Source organism: Papio anubis, chromosome 19 (assembly GCF_008728515.1).
Source record: "Papio anubis isolate 15944 chromosome 19, Panubis1.0, whole genome shotgun sequence".
Classification (NCBI taxonomy): domain Eukaryota; kingdom Metazoa; phylum Chordata; class Mammalia; order Primates; family Cercopithecidae; genus Papio; species Papio anubis.
In genome coordinates, this window is record NC_044994.1 from 50,736,635 (window position 1) to 50,754,774 (window position 18,140).

General features: G+C 42.1%; 1 protein-coding gene across 14 annotated transcripts in view; it reads left to right on the forward strand.

The window, feature by feature from the left end:
* The window catches only part of NEDD4L (NEDD4 like E3 ubiquitin protein ligase), a 365,913-nt gene that overhangs the window by 191,588 nt on the left and 156,185 nt on the right, over positions 1-18,140 (forward strand). For all 14 annotated transcript variants that reach the window (XM_017951786.3, XM_017951788.3, XM_017951784.3 and 11 more), the window contains 2 exons: positions 13,565-13,646; positions 17,026-17,064. In XM_017951786.3, the coding sequence (XP_017807275.1) occupies positions 13,565-13,646; positions 17,026-17,064 (121 nt within the window). The remainder of the gene's footprint in view (positions 1-13,564; positions 13,647-17,025; positions 17,065-18,140) is intronic.

Below are 18,140 nucleotides of genomic sequence, written 5' to 3' on the forward strand. Positions count from 1 at the left end.
TTAATCATTTTATTGTTTCTTTGAGTGTATGTGAGTTTATAACTCAGTACACTATGCAAAATGACCCTGTGTTTCATAGAGAGAGGAAAGTGAAACAAGTTCAAGAAAATTTGTGGAAAATAAATTCTGCATCTAGTTATTCATTATCAGGTATGAGATTACAGGCATGAGCCACTGTGCCTGGTGACCTCATTTGAACTCAGTTACCTCTGTGAAGACCCTGTTTCCAAAGAAGGTCAACATTCTGAGGTGTCATTGTCAGGTATGAGGTAAACACACTGAGAATACCACATTTTGGCAACTCAAGACAGGACTATTTTCCAAACATGTAACCCTGGGAAGAAGGTAACCTATCATAGTGTTTGTTAAGAAGTCAAGCAACCAAGAAATGTTAATTGAAGGCCTGTTTTGTACAAGGTTGCATGGAAAAGACACACTAGTGTAAGACATGGACAGTGGCCCTGAGTGATGTGCAGCCGGTTTAGGCGAATTAAGATTTACATACTTGAAAAGGGACAAACAAGTCTGGACATGGTGACTCATACCTGTAATCCCAGCACTGAGGGAGGTGGAGGCAGGAGGATCCCTTGAGGCCAGGAGTTCACAACCAGCCTGGGCAACATGGGAAAACCCCTGTCTCTACAAAAGTTAAAAAAAATTAGCCATGTGTGGCGGCATGGCTATAGTCCCAACTACTCACAGGGGCTGGGGTGGGAGAATCGCTTGAGCCCAGGAGATCAAAGCTGCAGAGATTGCGCCGCTGCACTCCAGCCTGGGTGGCAAAGCGAGACCCTATCTCAAAAAAAAAAAAAAAGAAAGGAACAAACAACACAGACACAAGATTCCATGGAAAAGGGAGTGGTCTAAGTATTCAGACTGTAGGAATTCAGAAAGTGGAGAGGCTGATTATTATGGGGGTGCTTCATCCTGCAGAGATGAGGGAAAGAAGGTGCTGGCTGCCTAGAGCCTGGGAAGAATCAAAGATTTCCAAGGATATAGGGAAAAAGCGTGAAGGATGAGCAAATAGACAGCAGTGCTGAACCCCCTGAAAACTAGGAAGATACTAGATTGACCTATTTGGAAAACCAAGCAGATGTGGCTGTTATTGACAAGTGTTTTTTTGTTTTTGTTTTGTTTTGAGACAGAGTCTCGCTCAGTCGCCCAGGCTGGAGTGCCATGAGTTGATCTTGGCTCCCTGCAACCTCTGCTTCCAGGTTCAAGCAGTTCTCCTACCCCAGCCTCCCAAGTAACTGGGATTACAGGCATGAGCCACCACACCCAGCTAATTTTTTGTATTTTTAGTAGAGATGGGGCTTCACCATGTTGGCCAGGCTGGTCTCGAACTCCTGAGCTCAGATGATCCACTTGCCTCAGCTTCCCAGGGTGTTGAGATTACAGGCATGAGCCACTGTGCCTGGCCGACAAGTGGTTTAAATTGGATTCTCCATTTCCTGCCTAATAGAAAGTCAGAAGCATAGGGCAAAAGTAAAGGAAGGACCCTGTGTTCTGCTGGTTAAATATTACAGAGGTCTGACTCCATGGCTATTACAGGAGAGGTGCATTTTCTTCTATGTAAAGTCTCTTAATGTGTCCCCTGTGCCTTTACCCCATGATTATTTCGCACATTTTTCTCCAGGGTCACAGGGACCAGGAGAAACATACACCCATAAAACAATGTCATCTAGAGGCAAAGACTTGCAATGCTCAAGCATGCGCCCTGTCGAGGTGGGGCAGGGTGTGTAGGAACAACACTCTACTAATTATTACAGAGCCTGCCCTGAGCTCTCTGTAGAAGTCCTTCGATATCCAGTCTAACACACACAGTAACTTAAGAGAGGATTTTTAAAAATCAAAAGACCCTCAGCTTTGTATTGGATTTAACCCGGCTGAGATCCCTGAGATCCAAATATAATAACATGTCCTTTTTGGATGAATCAGACACAAGGAAAAATCTCCAGTGTGTGTCCAGCTTTAGAGACGTAGTAATGGATTCCAGAGTTCACACTGGTGGGCCAGCCAAGACTTTTCATGCTGATGTGGGCTTCATTCTTTCTATAAACTCCCTTTCTTCTTGACAGTGTGTGGGCCCAGGGGTTCCAAACATGGGTACCTGCCGTACATTGATCTGTGTAACTGGGGAAAATACACATCCCGTGGCACCCATGTGTCAGGATATAGGGGCATCACCGTAATATAGCCCTTTTTCTCTTGATTACAGTTTTTTCTTTCTGTGATCACACAATTGTTTTATCCTCGCTTAAACATTTCATTTTTAGAAGTCTTTGGGGTATAGTGCAGCACTCAGAATAACAGAAAAGTCAGGTGTCTGGTGGTTTGTTTGCACGTTTAATAGACTTGAAGATAAAATCTCTAAACATTTATTTTGCAAGTTGTTTTTCTGAGAGTTGAGGGGAAACTTTTGCCCTTTGGTCTCCCTGAGGAATTCTAGGATTTCACAGGTAGGCGTGTGTTTTGGACTGCAGGCTGAATGTGGTTGGCAGGGTGGCATGAGGAGGGCACATATTTTAAGCATTCTTAGGGCAGGTCCATGATCCCTTACTTGCCATTCCAAAGTCCCCAAAGCCCTGAAAACCAAAGACATCTTTGTAGGTTTGTAGGAAATTGATTTGAGAGCAAAACCTGATGTGAACAGATTAGAGAGTATTCTAGGCATCATGTATAACACTTCATTCAACCCTTTGTGCCTCTTGCTGCACAGATATTAACGTTCACTTATGGGCCCTCCCCCAGCCCCTACTGGGGATGCTATGCAATAATTGGAATAATCAAAATAATAATAGTAATAATATTTGGAATAATCACTGAGTCATTGTATTAGTCCATTTTCATGCTGCTGGTAAAGATATACCCAAGACTGGGTCATTTATAAAGAAAAAGAGGTTTAATGTACTCAATGCCACATGGCTGGGGAGGCCTCACAATCATGGTAGAAGGCAAAAGGCACATCTTACATGGCGGCAGACAAGAGAGAAATGAAAGCCAAGGGAAAGGGGAAACCCTGTATAAAATCATCAGATCTCTTGAGACTTATTCACTATCACAAGGATGGGTAAAACTGCCCCCTCCCCATTCAATTATCTCCCACTGGGTCCCTCCCACAACACATGGGAATTTTAGGAGCTACAATTTAAGATGACATTTGGGTGGGAATACAGCCAAACCATACCAATCATCTTTCTAAAGTGAGAAAAAAAGTCAGAATTCTGTAACACATTTGTTCCCAAGGGTTTCCAAAAAAGGCTGGCTTTAATGGAGTATTAGTTTGCTATGGCTGCCATGACAAAGCCCTGTGAACTAGGTGGCTAACAACAGAAATTTATTTTCTATCAGCTTTGGAGTCCAGAAATCTGAAATTAAGAGTCAGCAGGATTCTGCTGTCTCTGAGCCCTACAGGAATATCCTGTCTTGCTCTTCTAGCTTGTGCGGTTTGCCAGCAGTGCTCTGTGTTCCTTGGCCTGTAAATGACCATCTTCTTGTTGTGTCTTCACATCATCTTTCCTCTGTGCCTGTTTGTTTCTGTGTCTGCCTTTCCCCTGTTCATAAGAACACCAGTCATATTGGATCAGGGCTCAACCTAATGACCTCATTTCATTCATTCATTCATTCATTCATTCATTCATTCATACTTTTAAAAATGTTTTTTTCTTTTTTTTTCTTCCTTTCTCCCTCCCTTTCCCCCTTCTCCTTCCCCTTCCTCCCTCCTTCTCTCCCTCTCTCCCTCCGTTCCTCCCTCCCTCCCTGCTTTCCTTCCTCAGGGTCTTGCTCTGTCACCTAAGCTGGAGTACAGTGGCATGATCATGGCTCACTACAGCCTCAACCTCCCTGGCCTAAGCAATCCTCTCACCTCAGCCTCTTGAGTAGCTGGGACCATGGGTGTGTGCCACCATGCCTGGCTCAGTTTAAAAAAAAAAAAAATTCGTGGAGATAGTGTCTCACTATGTTGCCCAGGCTGGTTTCAAACTCCTGAGGTCAAGGGATCCTCCTGGTCTCAGCCTCCCAAAGGGGTGAGATTACAGGCATGAGCCACTGCCTGGTGACCTCATTTGAACTCGATTACCTCTGTGAAGACCCTGTTTCCAAAGAAGGTCACATTCTGAAATACTGGGAGGACATAGTTCCCCATCTTATGAGATAGAGAATGGGTCAAGATGAGCTGTTCCATTCTTTGTGTTCAGGCCAGTGCCAAGTTCAAGATCTTTGCTTCAGGGCTTTCCTGGTGCCCCTGGGAATGTATGTCAGCAACAGCTGTGTCACTGAATGGGTGTCACCTGGGGCTGCCTGTTTAGATATTAGAAGCTGCCACATCCCCTGTTAACTCCATGTGAGGGAGGAATCCCTTCCCTCTGACAATTTTGCCTGTGAGAATCAAGTCAGATTTTGCATGTGAACTGAGCTGAATGTAGAATAAGTTCCCAAGATACTTCTGGCACCATTGTTACTCCCCCACTGAGAAGCCTAGAATGTGTTCAAAGATTGTACAGGAAGGGCTTAGGACAGTGCTCGGCTCATACAAACACTCAGTGGCAAAGAGGTTGATGCTTAAGTACACAGGAAGTGTTTACCAGTGCACGTAATTGTACACCAGTGAGCTCCACCATGCAATTTACCGTCTGTCCGGTACACTGACCCTGTGAGGCCCACTCTCGGTGTGGCACTGCTAACAGGTTTTATTGTTGCTTACTCATTTGAATAGTGTCTCCTTTGGCTAGACCTTTGTCCTGAGCACTGGACACACATAGGTGCTCAGCGGCATCCCTCTCTGCAATGCAAAAGGAATACCGTGTGCCTGTGTATGCCCAGCTCTAGTCCTGGCATCCCAGGAGCATACGATGACAGAAGAAGTGAAGTCCTGGGAACCGATGACTGCCAGAATTAATTAAAAGTAAGCATCTTTTTTTCCCTGGTTAGTTAATCCAGGCTGAATTCCCTGAGTAGTTCCTGCCGTTAGAACTTGCTCTCTTTTTCAGTTAGACACAGCTCAGTATTGCCTCCATTTTGACATCATGATCATAGTTCCTGGGCTTGGCCAGAACTGTTTTCTTTTTGATCGCAAGGACATGGGTGAGACTGGTCAAGGAATTGACTTTCAGGGTTCCAAGGGAATAATTAGTTCAGAAGTCTGTCCCTATACTTGTTTTCCAGTGCAATCTGTGTCTCTGTGGGTGTTTTTTTTTTTTTTTTTTTTTTAAGGCTGTGTACTTTATAAATTGGAAATAGAAGGAGCCAATTTATTACAAAAAGAATAAAATATAATTAAACAATTAAAAGTATGTGTTTATAGCCAGGCGTGGCAGCTCACATCTGTAATCCCAGCTACTTGGGAGGCTGAGGCAGGAGAATCGCTTGAACCTGGGAGGCAGAGGTTGCAGTGAACCGAGATTGTGCCACTGCACTCCAGCCTGGGCGAGAGAGTGAGACTCCATCTCAAAAATAAATAAAAATAAAAATAAAAATGTGTCTTTGGCCAAGTGTAGTGGCTCACACCTGTGATCCCAGCAGTTTGGGAGGCAGAGACAGGAAGATCGCCTGAGGCTAGGAGTTTGAGACCAACCTGGGCAACATAGTGAGACCTCATCTCTACAAAAAATTTTTAAAATTTAGCCAGGCATGATGGTGCATGTCTGTAGTCCCAGCTACTCAGGAGGCTGAGGTGGGAGGATTGTTTGAGCCTAGGAGGTTGAGGCTGCAGTGAGCCATGATCTTGCCACTGCACTCCAGCCTGGGTGACAGAGCAAGACCCTGTCTCAAAAAAAAAAAAAAAAGAAAGAAAAAAAAAAGAGAATGTTTTATGAAGTGCTGGTTGGCTTAACGTTTCTTCTTCTAACCATGAGGGAAGTAGGTGGGCTGTTCTGGTCACTCAGTGTCCTCCCAGACTCACTCTTGAGAGGAAACATTCACTGACTGACGTGATTGTATCTTGGAATTTTTTTCTTTGCCTCTTGGTTTCACAGCCATTCCTTTTCTTTCACACATCCATGAAAGGGAGGCTGTAAGATCCTCCTTGTCAGGGTTGTTGTAGGGATGAGCGATGATGTCTCTGAGGCACCAGGCACGGTGCTGGCACGCAGAAGCTGCTTAATGATCCTGGAAGTTATGACCATTGCTCATAGTTTTTCCTACATTTCAGATCATCCTTAAATAATTGTCATTGGCTGGGCGCTGCAGCTAACGCTTGTAATCCCAGCACTTTGGGAGGCCACGGTGGATGGATCACCTGAGGTCATGAGTTCAAGACTAGCCTAACCAACATGGAGAAAGCCTGTCTCTACTAAAAATACAAAATTAGCCTGGCGTACAGACGCATGACTGTAATCCCAGCTACTCGGGAGGCTGAGGCAAGAGAATTGCTTGAACCTGGGAGGCGGAGGTTGTGGTGAGCCAAGATTCTGCCATTGCACTCCAACCTGGGCACCAAGAGCAAAACTCCATCTCAAATAATAATAACAACAACAACAATAATAATTGTCATTTATCAGCTTCTTTGAGCTCTTAATATATATAGCCAAGTTTCACAAAGGTACAATCTGCATTAGAAACACTGTTGTCCGATTTTGGTTCCTCTGGAGGAGGGGTAGACGGCCTCTTTGTGGGCAGGGTCTGTGTCTGTTTACCTCTATTCCCCGCCCCACACTTTGGTGCCCACCACAGTCCGTTGTGTATGGTGGACACTCCTTGACTATTCGAGGAATAAAATCAACTGTGAAACAGTTTCCAAAAAGGGAACAGTTTTTGTTTCCCTCTTTCCTTATAGCCTTATGAGTTGCTATCTCTCTTGGCTCTATTATTAATAGCATAAAAGAAAGAGCTGTTTTCTTAACCTCTGGTAGTTGCACATATATGGAGAAAAGGCACAGTAGAATATGCTGGCAATAAAGACAAGTCACAGATTGTCATTTTCTTTGGTGACTAAATGGATATTTCAGTAATTTATAGGTGAAACTTTCCTTTTTGTAACTTCCACTGAACAACATTTTTACTACCAAAAGATAAGGGAACAAAATTTTTTAACAAACTATTTAAGCTTAAATATTTAAATATTTTTATTAATCACCACATATTAGCAAAGTACATATTGTATTAGCACATATTTTATTAGTCAACACATGTATACACAACTCTGATGATCTCTATGTAGATGCCTACATAGATAGCTATATAGTTATCATCAGAGCTCTGTATATATGTGTTAGAGATAGATGCACATACAGTTGCTCCCTGGCTCCCAGGGGTCTCTGTGACCCAAGGTTGGGACCCTCAAGTGACTAGTTATGGATGGCAAGGGGGCTGCAAGGCCAGAGTTGGTCCTGGCTAGAGATTTCAAGACTTGAGTGGCTGGGAAGGTTTTAGAATGCAGGTAAACCACTAGTTGCTCCAAACAACAAAACCATCATAACGGAAGTATCCAAAAGTGTGTTTTGCCGGCAGCTTCAGAGACTATGCCTGAGCAATAAAGTTTAATGTATTTTATAGCTGCTTAGGTGAAGAATGCATTTGACTGTAATCTAAACCATTAATCTCTTATATTTGCTGGAAAATTGTACATACTTAATAGTGGCTCATTGCCAGTATTGGTGATTAGTGATGTATTTTAAAATACGCTTCTGCCTTTCAGTAAATCTTGGGCTGAAAGATACGTACATTTTGTTTTCAAAAATTTTCAGTAGTCATCTACTTAAGTCAATTTTCTGGGCAAACAAAATATTTGAAGCCCTTTAGGGTTTGTTACTGAGATGTGGGCTGGCCATGAAATTACAGGGTTCAGTACCTCATTGAAGTGTAACTATTATTAGTTTTTTTGTACCTTTTTTATACTCATAAAAGTAGTACTTGCTCACAGTAGAAACTTAATACAAACCATAAATGACAAAATAATTTATAAACATCATCTAGAGAGAATGACTATTAACATTTTAGCCTTCTTTTCTTTAATTACTTTCATATATATGTATATTTGAATTAATCACATTTTTAGATGCTGCTTATTTCTTAATGTTATGATTTTCTCTTATGTTAAAATATTATTAGAAAACATGGTTTTAGTGGTTTATAATATTCTAGTATATGATTGTACCATAATTTATTTAATTGTTTCCCAATTATTGGCCTGGAAGTTTGCTTCTAATTTTTTCTTATTATATATGATGCTGTAATGAGTATCTTTTACCAGTAAATATTTTCCTGCCTCTCTGGTAAAGATTCCTTCTTTGGGATTCCTTCTTTGGGATTAATCCTTAGAAATAAATTTGATGAATCAAAAGGGGTCCACCCTTTGAATGCTTCTGATACTTTTGCCATGTTGTTTCCCAGAAAAGTTGTAATTATTCCTTCCAGTGGTAGAGTGTTAAATGTCTGCCTCTCTTTAGAAAGTATTACCTTTTTTTCAATCTTTGACAATTTGTTAGATAAAAACTTCAGTTTCAGTATTATTGCATGTATTCATGTATATTTTTCTTCTCACACATTCTAGATTTTTTCTATATTGTTTATAAATGTTTTGTAAGTGTTAATTGCTTTATTGAGGATATACATTATTATGTAACACTTGATGGTAACAGTAAAAGTGGAAAAGAATGAGGAAACCTTCAACAAAACAAGTTGTCATTAACAAACTGGGTTTTGCAGTGCAACTTTCTCTGGGTTAACTACATCTTCAGTGTGTCAGGTAGTCAAAAGAAATTTGCTGTATGGTGCTGTGAAATATGCTGCATCCATGAGCCCTCTGCTCTTTACCCATAGGGAGCAGACACAGTCTTTTTGCAAGCTGTCTCAGTGCCATATTGAGCATCTTCCTTTTACCGCAAAGAATTATTGCTTCCTTTGGTTAAGGTTGGGATGCCCCTCAGGAGGCACAGTTGAAAAATGAAGACCTTTCTCATTGTTCTTCTGATATCCAAGTATCTTGCAAGAACACCTCTATAGCAGGTAGACAAGGCAGGGTGTCATTGCAATCTGGCTGCAGACTGAGTGTAATCCCCTTTGACGTTTTGCCCCTTGGAGGCAACTCCTGCCCTCCCCTCTCCCCTTACGACCCTGCCCCCTTAAAATATGTGGAGCTCAGCAGACTGTTGATGCTGATAAAAATGAGCAAATAATAGGCGTGAAAGAACATGGAACACTTCAGTGAATCAAATGGAGAGGGTTAAGCATTACCCCAGTAATGACTGGGCGGGAGGACTGTCCTTGTGGAGTGTGTCCCAAAAGGGGTGAGCAATGGAGCAAACCCAGAAAATCTCATTCTCAACTCTCCCTGACAGATGACCTCGTCTGCACTGTCTTTTGCTTCATGGTGATGAAGGTGGAATAAAGACCCTTGAATAATACTTCCATCTCTGAATTCTTTAAACCCACTTGAGATCAGTGCAGTCCTGCAGTCTCTCTATTAGAACTGGAGCAGAGGCCCAGAGGAGAGAACTGAATTTTCAGCACTGGATTCCATGTTGAGAATGAAAGAGACAATAATTGAAAAGCTTTTCTTTCGGAAATTTTGCAAAATCATAGTGGGTTTTTGACCAGGATTTCTTGGTGACCTCTCCTGAGAGAGCAGGTGCCTGAAGATTTCCTGCTGAGTATCTTGGCATCTGTCAGACTCCTTATGACTTCATTTTAGTTCAGGGAGTCTGTTTCCTAGCCATTGATTTCATGCACAGTTCCTGGCATGTCTCATATCTCTAAAGCGATGTCACCCTTGTATTTTTTTTTTCAGATGTAATCTTTTATGTGACAGTGAGGTGTCTTACTTGTAAGTAAACAGCTATAACCTCCCAAGTGGTTTTTCTTCTGGATTTTATTTACTCAGTGAAAAACACTGAGGAACCTGAGATCCTTCCGGGTGCATTTTGGTGTCTGCCCAACCTTGACGTGGATTTGGAGGCCAGGCTCAAGGCTCAAACTTCTTGTTGGAATAGCACTAAATCATTAGGATCCCCTGAGGACAGACAGTTCCGGCCATCATTATTTGGTAGGCCCTTGCGCACTTACACACAAATGCATCGTCATGAACGTGGAGCAGAAGAGATTCTAGGGCTCCGTGTGTAACGGCATAATTTGTCAAGAGGCCCAAGACCTGGAGCTGGCATGGACTCCCTCTCCTCCTGACCCAACCCACCTACCTGCCACATCAGTTGGCCACCTTGTTCTTTTGAGTCCACCTTTGGATGAGCAGTCAATCCTTTTTGATTTATGCCACCTCTCCATTCGGAGCTTTCTTATTCTTGGGCGCAGAGGCCTTCCAACGGGTCTCGCTGCTTGCTGTCGTACCTCCTTCTAATGAATATGATCATGATTCTTCTGTATTTAGACAACTCCACAATGAGGATGATGATGGCGGCAGCTAACATTTATGTGTGTATGTATGTATTTAGAGAGGGATTCTGACTCTGTTGCCCAGGTGCAGTGGTGTAATCTTGGCTCACTGCAACCTCCGCCTCCTGGATTCAAGCGATTCTCATGCTTCAGCTCCCCAAGTAGCTGGGACTACAGATGCATGCCACCACACCCAGCTAATTTTTGTATTTTTAGTAGAGACAAGGTTTTACCATGTTGGCCAGGCTGGTCCAGAACTTCTGACCTCAAGTGATCTGCCCACCTTGGCCTCCCAAAGTGCTGAGATTACAGGCGCCTGCTTCCACGCCCAGCCAGCAACTAACATTTATTAAGTGCTGACTATACTCCTGTCAAGCACTATTATAATTTGTCTTTCCAATGACCTTTTTATAAGGGAAGTACCACTATTATACCCATTATGTAGATGGTAAAACTGAGGCACAGAAAGGCTATGTAAGTTTCCCAAAGTCATGTACTAATTGATGAAGAGCCAGGGTTTGAGCTCTGCAGGAATGGCCGACTCCTTGTGGCCATTGAGCCGGGACTCCCTCTCCATCTGCCTTTTCTCCCTGAGCCCTCCTGACTGCAGCCATGCCAGGCTTTTTAATGTTCGGAACCCCAACTCCAGCCAATCACTGGACCTCTGCCTGTGATCTTTCTGCCTCGTGCCTCCCGGTTCTGTGTGTGCCTTCAGACTCCTATCTGGCAGTGGTATCTGGATGGACCAGTGCATAGAAATCACATGAGACACTCCATAAATGTAGACTCCTAGGTCCTGACCCTGGAGATTCTGATTAGCAGATCTGTGGTAGGGCCAGGTGCCCGGATTTGCACAGGAAGTCAGGGACCCCTGCTGCTGACTGCTGTTTTCCCGGATGCTTGGCACACTCTGTCACAATCATGTTTTCATTCCTCTGTGCTCCATTCAAATGGGTAGGGACAGTGTCTTTTGTTTCTGGAACCTGTCTCTTTTCTTGGCATATAGTAGGCACTCAGGAAATAGAAGGTTGCTTGAATCCTAGTACCAGTTTACTGTCTCCTTGGAAAGGCTGAAAGGAAGAATATGATGTCTAAGCAGCTTCACTAAGAGAAAACAAAAAGTTTGTAAAATAGAATTTGCCTTCTAATCTACGTGTTCTCGCACAGCATTGAGCTTCCTAGAGAGTCATATTCATGCTAGCCCTGAGTTGTATCAACAGCAGCCCCTAGAATGGTAACTTGATGCCACGAATGAATTCTGGTGAGCTTCATTGTGAGTAAGATTCCCAGTGTGACCGTCTCTACCCAGATCCTGTGGGACCTCCATATGAATAATGAGGAGGGTGGAATATGTAGCACGCTGCAGTTGCCTGGCACCCAGTGTGTACTGTGAGGTAATCAGTGTCAAATCAGTCATTGTAGCAAGAGTTTGGAGTCAAAAGGAGCAACAGAGAACCTCAAACATCTCCTAAGAGAGGAAGCAGAGAACAGTTACCTTGGCTGTCATTTATGGGGCTTTTGTATTGTATGTTTGGAATGATGCTGGGTACCAGTATTAATACATGATTTTCTCTGGTCTTTGCAAAACCTGCCTGAGTTAGGAATTGTCATTCCCATTTCATTCATGAGCAGGCTGAAGTTAAGAGTAGTTAAGTACCAGCTGAAAGGGAGGAGGAGCCTGAGAGCAATCTGGGCACCCGTTTCCCCCCTCCTCTTATTGATGAATAAATGAATGAGACAGGGTCTGACTCTGTCGCCCATCCTGGAGTGCAGTGGCACGATCTCGGCCCACTGCAGCCTCCACCTCCCAGGCTCAAGCAATCCTCCCACCTCAGCCTCTGTAGTGACTGTGACTACAGGTGCATGACACCACACGCAGCTAAAATTTTTTTATTTTTTTGTAGAGATAGGGTTTCGCCATGTTGCCCAGGCTGGTCTTGAACCCCTGTGTTCAAGCGATCTGCCTGCCTCAGCTTCCCAAATGGTTGAGACTGCAGGCGTAAGCCACTGCGCCCAGCCCTCTCCTTCCCTTGAGCTTACATCTTCCTGTCCTGTAGCCAGCTCCAAGACGTTGGCCTTTGGTTCTGTCTTCAGGCTGAACTCTATTTCAGGAAGTTTCTTAGTCGATCTTTCATAGAGTTGATCATACCTTAGTACCTACCTGGATGAGCACTCAAGATGTTACGTATTCCCACCTGACTTCTTTATTACTGCTGGAAGATACGGTGTCCCACACCCAAGCATCCCACCCACAGTCCCCAGCTGCATGTGTCAATTACTGTGAGCTATTCAAGGGATACAGACTGAGGTAAATGAACCACCAGTGGAAGAATGTGGATGTTTTATTACAGGAAATGCTTAGCTCTTTATTGCAGTTATGTAATAGCCGGCAGTCATGATAGCTGAGAGGCATAAAAATGAGAGGTAGCAGCAGAGTTTATGGCATTCTTTATAACTGGGGATTCTGTATGTGCATGTGTGTGCATTCTGCACGCATCTCCACAGCACATTCTCTGGAGGTAACATGACCATCAGGCCTTGAGCTCTTTTATAAGCAACAGATTGTGGCTGGACATTGAAAATTTAGTTTCTGTAGCTAGAAAATACTCTTTTCAAATGCCATCTAGAACAGTAGTTCTCTGAGTGTGGTTCCTGGGTCAGGAGCCTTGGCATCAGTGGGAACGTGTCAGGAATGCAGATTCTTGGGTTCTACCTTGGACTGAATTCAGTGGGAGCGGGGCCCAGTTATCTGTGTCTTAATCACCCCCTCCATCAGGTGAATCTGATATGCTGAAGGCTGAGCCTCACTCCCCTGGAAAGTGACTCCTGTAAAATGGCAGGTGTTGGGTCATGTGAACAGTGGCTGTTTTACCTCCACTAATTACCTAGACGCTAGGAATAAGAATATGGATAAGACCTAAACTAAATTTTCTAGCTGAATTTTGTAAAGTCTGAACAAAATCTGTGTGCCTTTTAATCTTTCTTGTAATCTTTTCAGAATCTGTCTTTAAAATTATATATATTTTTTGGCTTCTAAGTAAACATTATTGGCACTGGTTTTGATAGGAACTTTACTCCAAGTGTATTGACTTAGTAGATATGTTAAAAAGGTTATTGCTTAGTTTGTGGAAATAATACAAGCTGAGACTTTAACTGATATTTGCATTTTCATTTAGGTTCCACTGTTTTCTCTTTTGAATGAAAAGTATAATCCTATTAAATCTGAAATATTTTCTTACAGTGATCCATACGTGAAACTTTCATTGTACGTAGCAGATGAGAATAGAGAACTTGCTTTGGTCCAGACAAAAACAATTAAAAAGGTAGGTGTCAATTTTAACCAAACTTCATTTAAGTCATAATTTAATCCAATTATGCACAGTCATGTGCTGCATAACGCCCTTTTGGGTCAAGGATGGAGTACTTACACAGTGATAGTCCCATGAGATTATAATGGAGCTGCCGTATACAAGTGCATCACTTTTATCTTTTTTCTTTTCTTTTCTTTTTTTGAGATGGAGTCTCGCTCTGTCGCCCAGGCTGGTGTGCAATGGCGCGATCTCAGCTCACTGCAACCTCTACCTCCTTGGTTGAAGTGATTCTCCTGCCTCAGCCTCCCGAATAGCAGAGATTACAGGCTCCCGCCACCATGCCTGGCCAATTTTTTTTTTTTTTTTTTTAAAGTAGAGATGGAGTTTCACCATGTTAGCCAGACTGGCCTTGAACTCCTGACCTCAGATGATCCACCTGCTTCGGCCTCCCAAAGTGCTGGGATTACAGGCATGAGCCACTGTGCCCAGCCCACTTTTTATCTTTTATACTGTATTTTCATTTTAAGCATCTTTCAGTATTAAATCTAGAAGTTTTCCAAGACTTTTCAGTACTAACCCAAGATAGCGATTCAGGTTTTTACTTAAGTGCCTACAAAAACAGTATCCTAAAAATGTCATAAGTTGTAACATTTTTTCTTGCACAGAATACAGCAAAAACAAGGATTTGTTTTTGTTTTTGTATGTTTCACAAAGAAACTTAAAGTAATTTAAAATACATTTAATGAAATGGAGCTGTTTGTGGAATTGGTAGGCACATGAGGAATAGTTTAACTTGAAACAACTACTTCTAAAGGAAGCAAAATACTTGGTTAGCTACATGGAAACAGAGAAAATATATTAATAATAAAGCTATACATGTATGTATATATCTTATTTTCCTAATTTTTATGTACATGATTTCATTAAAAAATTTGTTTCCATAGGTATGTCTTTTAGTTATTTTTTATTTATTTTGAGAGGGAGTGTCACTCTGTCACCCAGGCTGGAGTGCAATGGCACAATCTCGGCTCACCGCAACCTTTGCCTCCCACGTTCAAGTGATTCTCCTGCCTCAGCTTCCTGAGTAGCTGGGATTATAAGTGTGCACCACTATGCCCGGCTAATTTTTGTATTTTTAGTAGAGGCGGGGTTTTGCCATGTTGGCCAGGCTGGTCTGGAACTCCTGACCCCAGGTGATCCGCCCGCCATAGCCTCCCAAGTGCTGGGAATACAGATGTGAGCCATCGTGCCTGGCTGATAAGTACGTCTTAATTTGCTTATCTGCATGTATTCATAGACATATGTAGTATATATATGTAAATATTTTTACCCTATATTTGGAGGCTTTATTGAAGATGCATGTTCTCTATTTAAAATACTTGGCTGGGTGCGGTGGCTGGTGGCTCTAATTCTAGCACTTTTGGAGGCCGAGCCTGGCAGATCAATTGAGCCTGGGAGGTTGAGGTTGCAGTGAGCCGTAATCATGCCACTGCACTCCAGACTGGGCGACAGAATGAGACCCTGTCTCAAAAAAAAAAAAAAAAAAAACCCAATAAAACAAAACAAACCCCTTTCATCTGTGCTTTAGTATTATTCATGGGTTACTATGATTTTTTTCCTTACCACCTTTAGAGGCAGGTGCTCAGGTAGTCTAACAGTTTGCTGAACATTTTCTGGACAGCATGAGTGCTTCAAAAAAAATTGTAACTGTCTTGCTGCCATGCAGGCAGCCAGGTCCTTTTGTGTAAGGAACCATAACTGCAGTGTGTCCTCCACTTGGCATTGAGACTGGCATTAAAAATCTGTTTTGCAAACAGGAGCCAGTATTTTGATTAGCAGGGAGGATGCCTGCGAGGGACGGAGGCCATTGTTCCCTGTGTTAGGCGTTGTTGCTGGTTCAGTTTCTAGGCGAGTGGGGGCTGTCTAGAAGGCTCACCAGGAAGGCAGCTGGGAAACTTGATTGCCTGCTGGATACGGAGCCAGGACCAAAGCAGGTGGTGATTGGGGCTATTGCAATGTATTTCCTTCGAAAGGGAAGTCCTCCTTCTCCCTCCCTTTCCACGGTCGAGGGTGTAGCCCCGTAGCTGGGTTTGCTCTGCTTCTCCTGCTGCCCACCTCCTGGTTCGTATGCCTTTGCTGCATTCGTCATCCTCCTCTCCTTGTGGTGTTGTGACTGGTTGGTTCTTCGTTCGTTTTGTGCTCTCCTGTCTTGTTGCTTTCCTCGCCTGTCATTTCCCATGTGCATTTCCAGGAAGCTACCCTCCGGGACTGCAGCCCGAGGCAGGCCAGGCCTGCTGCTCCACTCCCCTCCCCTCGCTCATTACCATCCTTGGCTTCATTCACACAGGAGAAAAGCATGAACCCCATTATTTAGGATTGAATTCACTGTGGAGTTGTGGGTGGGGAAAGTGCTGAATTTTTTAAAAAGCCGGTTCAGTGTTGTGTGAGCTCTGTGTTTCCTATTTTTATGTTGCAATCTATTGATTTTTTTTCATCTCCCTGAACTGATCTATTAAAGGAAATAGATTGATGAAGATAAGTATCATTTTGACTAAAAATATCCGTCGCTGTTGGTGAAGTGATGATTTTTCAGTCTCTGATTTTTACATACAATTTTTAAGAGCTGTGTTTAAGAGGCTTATGCATGTGCAGATGCACAAACACACATGTACAGTCTTCCTTCCTAGAACGTGCGTCTTCTTAGTTTTGGGGGATATCTGGCAGTCCTTTCTTCCGTGCTGAGGACAAAGGTATCCTTGCCATCTCCTTGTGAGATGTATATTTAAGGAGATTGATAGAAAGATGAACAGATGGATGAATGAAGAGGAAGACTGAAGACAAGTAGTTTTTAACCTGGTTATTTTTAGAGAAAAAAAAAATAATTCACTTTTGGTTTATATTTGGTCTTTTTTTTCTTGTTATAAAATCTGATCCTCAGTATTGCTCTCTATAAAATGTTAAGATTTCAATATTTATATAAACAATGAACATGTTCAACTTTCCCCCACCTGCTTCATGACTCTGCAAAACAGATTTGTAGCAGGTAGAGGGAAGTCAACAAAGTTCATTTCCTTCTTGGTAGAATACTCATATCAATGCTAATTTCTTGAAGGAATTTTTTATATTTTCACAATGACTCTTTCCAGGCCTCTGATGTTTTTCCTTCTGGTGATAGCAGTTTAAGGTTTCATATCTATGAAGCATCTGTTTCATAAATACATTCCCTCCCCTTCCAGTTTGGTTTATATGCTAGTCTCAAACAATTGACTAAATGCTTCTCTTAGCTTTCTTTAATCAAAAAAATGTTAAAGCAAATATGTAGACTGTATTATACTAGTAACTGCTAATGTTTGAAAGCCTAAAAGATACTACAAGATAATTTCTTTTCCAGACGCTGAACCCAAAATGGAATGAAGAATTTTATTTCAGGGTAAGTTTTTCGTTGTTTGGTAATAATTGTTATTGATACGTCCAGGTTGACTATCACAGTCAGTTCATCTCGAGGAAAAGCTCTTAAATTTTTAATGATAAATTCCTTTTAGGATGGAAAAATAGGTAGCCTCCTAATGTGTCCCAAAATTTGAAAGACTAGAAGTGGTGGTCACATAATCTGGACTTGTTTCATTGAGGAGTGTTTTGGAGATGTCAAAAGAAAATTATCCAAACACCATGTTTCATCATTTGAACTCAAACCTCTCTTTAAGAAACAAGATAAAATATCATTTATGGGAACGGTTTAATTCTTTGAGATGGGTTATGAAATATTTTAGAGTAAAACACTAGAGGCAACATGATTAAAAAGAAACATAAAACTTACCAATTATGTTCTAGTTAGGAAAATTTTGGTAATTGAAATATTGAGTGCATATATATGTGTATAATATAAAATTACTTCTGGAATCTAAATACGGAGGAATTAGGTAAGATTTCCTCAACCTTTTATATTTAATATTTAGAATAGGTGTATGTCAAAATGACTGAAATATGTGAATTAGCAGAGATTTCTGCTTATTGAGCATTTGTGGTTGCTGTGTTTTACTACTGAAATTCTGGAAATATTAGACTGCTCAGCTATTTAATTGAAAGAAAGGGCTTTCTCTTCAAAACCAAGGTATCTTAATTGTATAGTGGTGATATTAAAAACTGCTTGTCTCCAGAAATAATCCAGGTCTTCTGATTAGTGCAGATTTCCAAAGGCCAATATTGCCATGAGGTCCATTATAATTGGTCCTGATTTCTTCCTCTCAATCGCAGTAGTATTTTTTGTGCTCCAAACTTAGACTACTACATACAGCATCTGCTTTCTATTATGTTCAGAGCTGAAATATGGCACGGGTATTTTCATACTTGGTGAAATCCTATGTACAGCCTCTACCAGATGTATTTGAAATTACCCTGTGGAGGACTGAAAAAAAAGCTAATAGGGGCTGATAGATGCTCTTGGCCTTTAGTTAACTCTCAAGTACAGCTTTCCACTTGTGAACCTCTAAAGTGTTTAGACTCCTT